Source organism: Leopardus geoffroyi, chromosome C3 (genome assembly GCF_018350155.1).
Source record: "Leopardus geoffroyi isolate Oge1 chromosome C3, O.geoffroyi_Oge1_pat1.0, whole genome shotgun sequence".
NCBI classification, from domain to species: Eukaryota; Metazoa; Chordata; class Mammalia; order Carnivora; family Felidae; genus Leopardus; species Leopardus geoffroyi.
The window spans coordinates 3013032-3024835 of record NC_059338.1 but is presented as its reverse complement, the minus strand read 5'-3'; the positions used below and the strand labels follow the sequence as shown (position 1 = coordinate 3024835).

The 11804-nt window shown below is 54.8% G+C and overlaps 1 protein-coding gene across 3 annotated transcripts; it reads left to right on the top strand.

Annotated features, from left to right (window-relative positions):
* The first annotated feature begins 367 nt into the window (after nt 1-367).
* On the top strand, nt 368-10614 carry CD5L (CD5 molecule like). 3 transcript variants are annotated; one of them, XM_045454713.1, is made up of 7 exons: nt 368-523; nt 2843-2869; nt 5409-5750; nt 7066-7380; nt 8593-8913; nt 9025-9080; nt 9734-9806. In XM_045454713.1, the coding sequence occupies exons 1-6, from the start codon at nt 496-498 to the stop codon at nt 9054-9056; spliced, it is 1065 nt and encodes a 354-aa protein (XP_045310669.1). In that variant the 5' UTR covers nt 368-495; the 3' UTR covers nt 9057-9080; nt 9734-9806. The 3 variants fall into 3 exon arrangements, with proteins under 3 accessions (XP_045310669.1, XP_045310672.1, XP_045310671.1); XM_045454716.1 differs by having other exon boundaries at nt 5409-5729; nt 9734-9805; XM_045454715.1 differs by lacking the exon at nt 9025-9080 and having other exon boundaries at nt 370-523; nt 9734-10614.
* The last annotated feature ends 1190 nt before the right edge of the window (nt 10615-11804 follow it).

Below are 11804 nucleotides of genomic sequence, written 5' to 3'. Positions count from 1 at the left end.
CTTCTCTATTCTCCTGGTGCTTCCATCTGGGGCGAAGGAATCAAAGTTGGTCTGTCACCCCCACGAACCCCACACGGAGGCCAAGGGTTGCCTGATCCTAGCAGGTGAAACGGCCCTACTCTTGGTCCCCGCCTGCCCTCGCGGGAGCTGATTGCCGTGGTTACGCAGTGAAGGGTCTGAAGCAGAGGTGGTTGGAGCTGAGATTAGAGCAGAACCAAGTCAGGGCAGCTTGGGGGTTTTGTAGTTTCCTTCTGTTTTCGCTATCTTCCTGCCAGTTCCGGACACCTCCCTTCCTCTGGGGATACGCTGAGCTCAGCAAGCCCGGCTCCACCAGCTCTGCCCCCTGAGCCCATTGGCTTCTGGTCACCTGATAATGCTCTTGCTGCAGACAGGACCTCTGTCCTGCGGTGCACTTGTGCCCAGAACTCTCCGTTGCTGCCCTGGGGCCTCCTCGCGGCCTCGGATTCCAGCTCAGCCTCTCCCGTCACCTGGCTCATGGCCCTACTCTTCTCCCTAATCCTCGGTGAGTATCTCGGGCCCTGCTGGCTGAGGCTTCAGACCCCCCCAGAACCCCCTGCCCAGTTGGTCCCACTCCCTCTCAAGGAGTGACTTCTGCTCTCCTGCCCCTTCTGTGTCCAACAGTGTTCTAAACCCAAAGCCACGCAGCCCACACCCAATTTAGAATCCACTGTGATCACCAGAGGTTTTATTTTTTTTCCTATTACTTTCTATTTGCCCTGACAAATTTATAATAGTCTATCATTTCCCCCGTTGCATAAATTTCCCCAAAGGTTCTCTTTTTTTGAAAAAGACAAGTGAACCATGCGTAGCAGCAGGTGGGGGAAGAAAAGGAAGTAGAACCACAGGCAAACACCTTCCACAGGCCACGCTGTCCAGTTTCCCTCAAAAAGTGTTTCATGCGGGGTTTCCCAGTTTCTTATCATCCAGATTCATTCACAGTAAATGGGAGTTTGGAGTCAAAGGGACCCGAGTTTCAATTCTCGTCCTTTGATTTCTTGGCTGTCTGAATTGTTCAGTTATCCTCTCTCTCTGGAATCTTGTTTTCATCTATGGAATGAGGAGAATATTATGTTCTCTAGAGGCCTGTGGGAGACTTTTCACAAATTAAGAAGCTTGGGGCATCCAACAATGCCTACTAGGTCCCTTCCCTAACTAATCACACCCATTTTTAAGTTTTATTTATTCATTTGGAGAGAGAGAGGGAGAGATGGAGAGAGAGAGGGAGAGAGAGAGGGGATCCCAAGCAGCCTCTACTCAGATGCAGGGCTCAGACTCATGAGCCGCGAGATCATGACCTAAGCTGAAATCATGAGTTGGACGCCCAGCTGCCTGAGCCACCAGGCATCCCAATCTTACCCACTTTGTATTGTCTTGATGTTCTGGTGCATCACTGGAGCTTGCACTGGGCTCTCAGCCAGGCATCGATGTGCTCTGTGCAGGATGCTGGCCACTCTCCTAAACTCCAGTGTGTCCCCTGTATCACCCAAGAGCGGGCCGGCCCATCACATGCATCCTACCCTGTCTTCCCGACTTTCCTTCGGCCCCACCTCCTTGGTGAAGCCTCTCCGGTCCGGTCCCCCGCAGTCGTCTACTCTGCCCCAGAGTTTTCAAGTCACTCTTGGGCTCTGTCACTTTCACACCTGCATGTCAGGGTCGACACGCTCAGTTTCCTCTCCGTGTGCACATGCTTCGTGTTCTTTACTGGAGATGTGGGGGGTTACGTGTGATACAATCTGGAGTTTTAGACAGCTGCGGACAAGCGGCCACATCCTGAAGGCCAAGGGCTTAGGGTTGTTAAGAAACTACTTGGCAAATAGTCCAGAACAAGCCACTGAAATTCTTGGATCTGCCTGAAAGGCTCTGGACCAAAGATATTAGCTCCTTCACAAACATTCCACAAGATGTGGGGAGGGAAAAACTGTTCTGCACTGCAGAATGCCTCGGGGACCACTCGGGGACCACAGGTGGACACAGGGTTCAGGACTCTCGGCAGCATTAGAAGGGAGCCCAACGCGTGGAGGATCCCGGCCACCCAGAGGTCCTGCGGGAAGAAACTATGATGTCCTAAGACGTGCCGGTGCTTAAGGCTGGGGATTGGGAAGCAAATACAGAGCTGCTTTCCGACCTGTTGAGCCCCCGGGGGCCAGCAAACAGCCTCCAAGCTAAGGATGGTGTTTACATTTTTCAACGGTGGGGAAAAAAAATCCAAAGAAGAATGATATTTTGTGCACCGAAGTCTGAATCTCAGAGTCTATGAATAAAGGTTGGTTGCAACATGGCCATGCTCTTTGTGCTCGTTCGGACACAGGGCAACTCTCACGCTACAGTGACAAAGTTGAGTAGTGGTGACAGAGACCGTGTGGCTACAAAGCCCAGGTTATTTGCGATCTGGCCCTTTACAGAAACAGTACGCTGGCTGTGGTCCCAATGCAGCGCCAGTGAACGTAGACGATCCCTCCCATTTCCCCCGCTCTGAGCTGCCGTGGTGGTGTCGCCGCCTTCTGCACCAGAGCCCATTCCGGGGACCTCTGACACCTCTTCCTGTGGAGCCCAGAGGCTGCACAACACCCCTGGGGCAGAGCCAACGTTGCGTGTTCGGGGAACATGGTGGGCTGTGGCAGACCGGTCTTTGTGGTTCCCAGCCACTGTCTGTGTGTCCTTGCAGGGGAAGGTCCCCACAGGACCGAGTCCGGAGGCTCTGTACCCACACTGTAGCTGCCCCACAAAGTCTAGCAAAAAATTTCTAGACAGTCGTGTTGTTTGAACAAAGCCTTGGAAATGGACTGTATGATCTCACTCAACTTCCTTCTTCTCTCCCCAGCCATTTGCACTGGACCTGGCATTTTAGGTAAGACTTTTTGAGGTCCTTGAGAGGTGGGGGGGTGGGGGGCTCCAAGCTCCAGAGATGGAAAATTTGAAGCTTCCTGGGGCATGGAGAAAGGCTCTATTCGATACAGCCCTGGTAGATTTCCTTCCCGGTTTCTCAGTCCGCCCACTCAGTCTTATGTGGATGGCTTCCCACCTCCAGAACCTGGGAGGGATTCGGGTGGCATTTCCCGAAAGGGGATTCCCTCCCACTTGGCCTCTGTGGCCCAAGACCCTTGGGCACCTCCAAGCAGCAGACGGCCTTGTTTGGGGCTCGGAAAGCACCTCACCTCCTCGCGGGCATATCTGGGTGAGGAGCTTCCTCTTGCCCTGCTGGGCTCTACCACTGGCGGGACCCTGTGTCAGCCTACGTGGCTCCTTTGAACTAGAAATGCGTCGACTTGTATGCGGCCTGTGGCTCGACCGGCAGCAGGCGGGCTGGATTTCAGCCTCCACGGGCCCCTCGAGTGAGGGTCCTTGGGCAACATACGAGGGGAATGGGTCTCTCAAGAGGAAGACTGATGCTCCAGACTCTAGGGGGTTGGTCGTGGACTATCAGCTCCTTAGATATTACCCCATCCGTCTTCTTTGTCTTGACGGTAGAGGCTTCGCGAGAGAGGGGCAGCCACTAGCCTCTAGCCTTTTTACTAGAGAGGGGCCCCGCGTCTGCAGGGTGCAGTTCGATTCCTTCTGGAGTGCTGCCTGGGGTTCTCAGCCTGACGCGCAGATTACACGGGCCTTTTCCTGTGGCTTCCAAGGTTGTTCTTGCTCCTGGCACAGGGACCACGGCTCTCCAGCTTTCCATGGCCCAGGACGTTCCCCCTCCACCCCAGGGTTCTGCTCTGGAGCCATCAGCGAACACAGTAGGTCGAGGACACTGCCGGGGACGCAGCTGCCTCGATGGCCCCCCAGCCCTTCTCCCTGGCTTCCAGATCTCTTCGCAGTTGGGTTTCTTGGACACTAATGCTGTTTCTTTCTTACATATTTCTTCTTTCCTAGGAGGTGTTCTACGCCTCCTTTCTGTGGAAAGGAAAACTCACTTAGAGCCAGAATTTTACAATTCAGAATCAGATAATGTGTGCAGCCAGCATCCCGGAGGACACAATAATGCCTGTCTAAACGCTAATCTTGCAATGAAATGCTGTTTCTGGGTGACTCCTCTAGGGTTATCTTTATTTGTAGGCTGCAAACTTAGGTGTGCAAAAATGAAAACCTTGCTTAGTTGTTTTGTAGTTGCATTTAAATCTCTGTCTCTAGCCTCCATGCCTCACATTGCTTCCCTCAAAAGACACATGGAGGAAAAGGAGAGACACAAAAGCAAATGAGCAAACCAAAGGTCAACTTCCAAAGCACTTTGAAGTCAGCCAGCTCAGAGCTTTCCCACTCAGCCATGTCTTCTGGGGTGGAATGCAGGTTCTAGAGGATTTGTGTGCCGCGGAGGCAGTGGGAGATCTGCTCCTTCGAGGTCATATTCCATTCCTGCAGGTGCCTGAGTCACCCACGTGTCCCACGTGGTCATAGGCGACAATGCTCGCATCCTGGTTGGTCACAGACCAGCAGGCACGTGCGGTCCCGCCAGGTGCCCCAGACCTCTCTAGGTCAACCGCCCCATCCCGTGGAAGCAAGGCTGACTCAGCTTTTCTGTGCCACGTTGTCACTCGGAGGCTGCAGGAGACCCGCTGGGGTTGCCTCAGATGTCTTAAATATAATGTCCTTGAGGACAGCAGTGTGGACAGTCTTGTTGGTCACTGTTCTTTGAGTTCACGAACATAGTGTGTGCTCAATAAAAGTGTGTTGCCTGATGAGCTCGTCTCTGTCCTCCCCACAGCCATCACTCTATGTCTATGTCTTGCTGGAAGAGGGAGAGGATTTCAGTTATTCTTTTCCACCCTCAGAGTTGTAGCCGGGAAGCAGAAACAGGTTCTGGATTCCTCAGAAATTATCTGGAGGCTCTGGGGAGGCTGCCTCCTACCCCGGCTGCTGGAACCCTCTGGACTAATGACCAAGGCTCAGATGTGCAAAGGCTTGGCCCTTCGCCTACTTCTCTCTGCATTCTTCTGAGCTGTGTTCTCGGACATGGGAAGATGTCATAGGGAGCAGCAAGGTAGGGGAGATCGTTGATACTGGGAGAGAGAGAGTCAGGTTGTTCAGCCCAAATTATATCTAAACATCCTGCCTCATCTGGTGGCTATGGGGAAGGACAGGGTCAAGAAGATAGAATGCAACAGGGAATACCTCTACGTTTGTGTTCTGACCTGGGGCTTCCACCGTCTGGCCACGTGAGCATGTGTTTGTAGGTGTCTTGCCGTGGAGTTTCTTGGCAGGGTAAATTAAAAGGGAGCAGAATCAGAGCTTAGGGATGAGGTCCTGAAGCTCCTCTCCCCACCCCCTTCCCTTTTGAGCCCTCCTTTCCCATCCCCCAGCTTTCCAAACACCCTCTGTCAGTGATGGAAGTTTCCTGAGATGCCTGCATCCTCTCCGGGCTCCTCCAGATGCCCAGCCAGGCCCCCGTTCCTTTGCAGGGTCTTTGTCCAGAGTGCGGCTAGTGGGAGGTGACCACCGCTGCGAAGGTCGTGTGGAGGTGCAGCAGGATGACGAGTGGGTCACCGTGTGTGATGACTACTGGAGCATGGACTCTGTGGCTGTGCTGTGCCGGGAGCTGGGCTGTGGAGCGGCCAGGAAGACCATGAGTGGCACCGTATATGGACCAGTGACACCAAAGGACCAAAAAGTCTTCGTCCACTTGTTCAGATGCAATGGGATCGAAGAAAGCCTGTCTCAGTGTAAGAAGGAAGATGCTATCGGATGCTCCCATGTTGAGGATGCGGGAGCCGTGTGCGAGCGTGAGTACCACAGCCCCTCGGGCCGGTTCACCTGTCTGAGCCCACTGTGGACTCAACATGCGGCTAACTGGCTCCTTACCCTTCGTGTCTCACTTCTTCCTGATCGTGGGCCCTGCAGGTGAACACTACCCTCACTTAGTATTGCCCATGCTCTTTGGTTGAGGTACCACATTCACCTTAGTTTCAGCCTACGTGAAGGGCTGCTTCTCCCCTTTGTGCACACACACACACACACACACACACACACGAGCACGCACAGATCCATCCACCACTAAATGCTGGATCAAGAGTATAACCTGTGTCTGGAGCTTGGCGGGAGGTATGGGGAAGAAAAGAGCTGGTGAAGTACGATGTATGGTTCCCGGGTTTTGGTGCTAAAAAAAAAAAAAGTACAGGGGCGCCTGGGTGGCTCAATTGATTAAGTGTCCGACTTCAGCTCAGGTCATGATCTCGCGGCTTGTGGGTTCTAGCCCCGCATCGGGCTCTGTGCTGATGGCTCAGAGCCCGGAGCCTGCTTCAGATTCTGTGTCTTGCGCTCGCTCTCTGCCCCTCCCCCGCTCATGCTCTGTCTCTCTGTGTCTCAGAAATAAACAAACATTAGAAAAAAAGCAAAGTATGATGCATGCTCTTCCAGCTCTCAAGGAGTCCACCACCTGGAGCGTGGACGAGAGCCGTTCCTAGGAAACCCACACAAGCCTGGTGTATGTATGTATAGTTGCCGTATTTCTTCGCCCTCTCCACACACTTGCTTCCTGTGCGCTAACAGTCCCCTCTCTGTGTGCACTTCCCCCCCATTAGACTGTGGTTTGGTGGCGGTTAGGGTTAGGTTGCTCTGTGTCCTCTCTTTGTCACCCTGCAGACTGTAACCAGGGACACAACCACTCAGGCTGCCTGACGCTGGAATCTCGTTCCTATTTCTTGGAGAGGTGGAGGGTCAGGAGCGCTAACCCACGATACTTGGGTGATAAACACTGAAAGCAAACCCAAAAGCTTTTGGTCTTGGACACAATGTGTAGGTGACTGTTGCATTTATTTTGTAAAAATCTACGCAACGCCTCCACTTGCCTCTTAGGAGGAACAAATGAGAATACGAACGTGAAAATAACTTGAAAAACTAAAAATGTTACAGAAATAATTAACTCACTTGGAACTGAAAAATGACATTCACTCCATCGACTCACTTGTCCATCCTTTCCACAAGCACCCACGAGGCAACGCTGAGCACTCTAGATGCGTCGTACTAAGTGCCAAGAGCAGAGGGACGTGTCCGTGGGGCTCTATTCTGGGAGGATCGTGTTGTTGGGTAAGCAGACACCTGCTCTTTGCTTCCCCACAGTGCCGGAGAGTGTGAGGCTGGCCGATGGCCCCGGGCGCTGCCAGGGCCGAGTGGAGGTGAAGTTCCGAGGGGAGTGGAGCTCTGTGTGCCAAGCAGGCTGGAGCTTTGCAGCCGCCAAGGTGGTGTGCCGGCAGCTGGGGTGTGGACGGGCCACCCTGACCCGGAGAGGCTGCAACAAAGCGACCCAGGGCCAAGGGGCCATCTGGCAGAGAAAGGCGTCATGCTCAGGACAAGAAGTGAGCCTTCGAGATTGCCTTTCTGAAGTTTGGGAACACAACTGTACCCACAATGAGGATGTGTGGGTCGAATGTGAAGGTAATGCCTATGAGTCCAGAGGCAGGTTCAGTCATGAATTTAGGTCAATCAGATTCGCTTTCACCAAGGCTCACGGAGAACCCGTCATCCATCAGATGACGGTGTCAAAGTAACTTAGCTGTGCCGCCCATCAATTCTCTTGTTTTTAAAATGGTGACAATTGGAGAGTCTGGGTGGCTCAGCCGGTTAAGCGTCCAGCTTCGGCTCAGGTTACGATCTCACGGTTCTTGAACTGGAGCCCCGTGTTCAGGTCTGTGCTGACGGCTTGGGGCCTGGAGCGGTCAAATTCTGCATCTCCCGCTCTCTCTGCTCCTCCCCTGTTCATGCTCTGTCTCTGTCTCTGTCTCTGTCTCTCTCTCAAAAATAAATAAAACATTAAAAAAGTTAAAATGGAGACAATAATATGTGCCCTTGTATACAGAGGTGCTTTAAGCCATCTTAAACACTATATTCATATGAACTATTATTATATTGAATTCTATTTAGTAGGCACAGGCACACCATTCCAGGTATTGTTGAGCTCTTCAATTTTTTAAAAACTAGTGGAAAGTCATTTAGTAACGTTCGATTTTTTCACGTTTTTAAAAAATGTGTATTTTTTTTTTTAATTTTTTTTTCAATGTTTATTTATTTTTGGGACAGAGAGAGACAGAGCATGAACGGGGGAGGGTCAGAGAGAGGGAGACACAGAATCGGAAACAGGCTCCAGGCTCTGAGCCATCAGCCCAGAGCCTGACGCGGGGCTTGAACTCACGGACTGCGAGATCGTGACCTGGCTGAAGTCGGACGCTTAACCGACTGCACCACCCAGGCGCCCCAAAAATGTGTATTTTTGAGAGAGAGACAGAGCGAAAGTGGGGGACGTAAGATCCGAAGCAGGCTCTGCCCTGACCGCAGTGAGCCCGACGCGGGGCTCAAACCCACGAATCCTTGAGACGATGATTTGAGTCAAAGTCGGAGGCTTAACTGACTGAGCCACCCAGGTGCCCCTACTAACGTCACATTTTAATAAACTAGATGGGGGGGTGGGTGGGAAATCCTGGTGAAGGAAAGGGACCAGGGCCACAAGGTCAGGCCCAGAGAAGGGGATGTACGCTTGGAAGCCAGGTGGAGAGTCTCAGGTGCTGATGGGATCTGAGTCCCGGCTCAGAGGGGCTTACCCATCATCCTCCCTGCCTCCCGCCCACCCCCCTGTTCCTCCTGCACCTGCAGATCCCTTCGGCTTGAAGCTGGTAGGAGGACGCAGCCACTGTGAGGGGAGGCTGGAGGTGCTGCACAAGGGCGAGTGGGGCTCTGTCTGCGACGACGGCTGGGGACAAGAAGCAGACCGGGTGGTGTGCAGGCAGCTGGGCTGCGGGCAGCCCCTGTCTCCACCTGTCAAAGTCCGGAGAAGGTTCGGCCCCGGGGTCGGCCGCATCTGGCTGGACGACGTCAACTGCTCGGGGAAGGAGCCGTCCCTGGAACAGTGCCCACACAGGTCCTGGGGCTACCACAACTGTAACCACAGAGAGGACGTGGCTGTGGTCTGTGAAGGTCAGTCCTGGGTGGATGGGCCAGCGTGGCGGGAGGGGAGGACAGGGGGGCTCCCTCTGGGGGTGAGACCCCGGCTGCCACGCCACTCCCCCACTTTACGCTTTCTTCCAGGGACACGAGTGAGGCCTTCCAGCCGTAAATAGAAACAATAACGATACTGATTATTGATAAATCCCAAACTGTCTATGTATTGATGTGAGAGCAAGAGAGGTTTTAAAAATGGTTGGATCAACACCCTTAGATCAAACACGAAGAGAGTGAGGGTCAGAGAGGATAAGCAACTTTCCAGAATCATAAAAATTGCTTGGAAATGATAGAGCAGAACGAAAGTGCCGGGTCCTGACTCTGAACTCAGGGGTCATTGTCCCAGACGACCCCAACCCTCGCACCCTGACTTTAAACTATGGGAGCCTGTCCCTCCTCCTTCTACCCGTGTGACTGCCTTATTTGAGGTGAACCCTTGGGAACCGGGCTGGGGTAGGGGGCTCTCTGGCAACGCCCGGGAGACAGAGTCTTCTCAGACAGCTGGCAGACCAGCCCCGAGCTGCAGGCGTCTTTGGGGGAGGGAAGGAGGAAGCCAGAAAAATGCAGGCGCGGTCCCTGGGGTCCAAAGCTCCGCTTTGTGAGCAGGGTAGATATGCAGGCCTGCTCGGGTGAAATAGCGCCGTGGGGCCGGGTAAGGGCCGACGGGGCCGAGCAAGGCGGTGACCTCTCTTTCCTCTCTGGGACCCAGTCTTCTCTCTGAGCCGCTTAGAGCTTGCATGAAGCCTTCCTTCTGGACGTGCCCCCTTCTCAGTGTACATGCTTCTTCTCTCTGCAGAACAGCAGCCTGGCCTACTTGATGTTTGACCCACAGGCCCCAAGCGCCCTTACTTCTCCTGGGCCCTGATCGGCCCGGCCTGAGCCCCGCTCTGCCCCCAGGAAGAGTCTGAACTCTGCTTACGCCTTGCTCCAGAGCCAAGCGCTCCCGTGGTCGCCCGGAGTTACCGGGTGTTGCAGGCCCTCCGCCGGGGGAGATGGGCCCTCGTCCCCTTGCCCGCACAGTGGCCCCCCTGCCCCGGCTGGGGCCTGTCCTGCCTCCCCTCGCCCAGCCCGGTGCTCTTTGCAGCACGGGCTGTTGCCCGGCCCCATCTCTGTGCCTGCAAAGAACGTGAAGGGAGCAGGACGGTTACATGGAACTTGGGGGGAAAGCTTAGAACCTTTTAAACTCTTTTTCTCACGCTTCGGACGACCACGACGATTCATTGCACCTCGCCGCCCTCCTGCTCCTCGGTGGCATCATGTCCTTTCAGCAGCTGAGCAGCGTCCTGGAATTCTAGACCCTTTCGTGGCACCTGGAAACCATGTTGCACCCCCTGAACGCCTGGAAGAAAACGGCTCTGGTGACCAGCCAGCGAGGTTGCGGCCTATCGAGCCGCTGCACGCACACACGCGTCCTGACGGGTCCCAGGGGACGCGCTGGCTGTGCGGCTGCGACCAGAAGGAGGGAGAGGCCCGGGGCCGTGCCTCACGCCAGTCAGATGGTGCCTCTCATTTTAGCCTCTCACACGCTGGCACCTGCAAATCTGAGGCGACGCGCGAGGCTGGTAAGGAGAGAATCGACACTTGATTCTAAAACTCGAGCCTTAGACTCTGAGCACCTGTAATGTGCCTGCATTTACGCCACCCAATAAAGTCGATCTCACGGTCTAAACGTCTCAACCGTTGGCTCATGTGCGAGGTGCTTTTTTTTCTGCCCCGGGGAAGCAGGTGCGTCAGCGATGGCCTTTGGGGCAGCAGAGACCCCGCCAGCACTTAGGACCCCGTGCCTTCTAGAGCCCTACCCTCCTGCCCCTTCCCTAGGGTGGGGACAGGGAACAACCTGGTTCCAGAGCAGAGAAGAAAAGGCCTTATCACACATTTGGGGACTGACCCTGTGACTCAAAGAGACTTGCCTCCATTTGCTCAGCTCCCTTTATCAGATGAGGTCTTCCCGACTTCCCCCACACACCAGTACCCTGTTCCCGTCACCCCAGAGGAGCTGGAAACCTAGAGCTGCCTGCACCGAAAAGCTGTTGTGTCCAACGTAGAGCAGAAAGGGTTGGGATTTCACAACAGGAACTCTGAATCTCCCTTAATTTCTGCATTGGAATTTCGTCTGTTTCCATGCCGGCCAGGTCCCCTGAGAACCCGTCAGATCAAAGTAACAGCACTTGGAAGAGACGGGGTGGGTCCCACCCGGAGGCAAGAGCTGGCAGGAGCCTAAGTGGTGTCACCGAAGGAGAGAATGCGGAGCTGACGCTGGCCTGTTGGAACCGTTGGGGAGGAGGCCACCTCGATGTCCACAGTGGGCACGGATGAAATAGCGAGCCAGGGCCTGAGGAGATTCGCGTGTGACAGTGACTGCCCGCGCTCAGAGTCTGCTGTGTCCTCCGGGACACGCGCGCGGCTAGTCTCTCCCAGGTGCCTCTTATCAGAGGACACAGCGGCCAGCGGCCCCAGCCCGGCCCCGGCAAAGCAGTCTGCTCCCCTCGAGCTCTGCCTTCAGGGGGAATAGTGCCTGCACAGGCCAGGGGTTGTGAGCTGGCTCACACCTTCTCCTCCAAGAGACCCTCCTGAGACCCGACCCCTCCTGACCCTTGTCAGGGCCCTTGCCGGGGCACTTCCTGGCCCACACATGCCCCGTGTGCACCCCCACATCTGGCCTGGGGCAGACGGGGCCCTCCGGGCCTGTGGGGCTGGGGACCGACCGTTCCACCTGCACAGTCTCCAGCATAGAGGGGTCCCCGGCCCTGAAAATCACCCTGAGGCAGCAGTTACAAGTCTGTGACAATCAGCACCCCCTTGCAGCCTGACAGGGTCCGGGGCCTCGCCAGCAAACAGGGCTCCCAGATCTGTCTTAGTAGGAGACA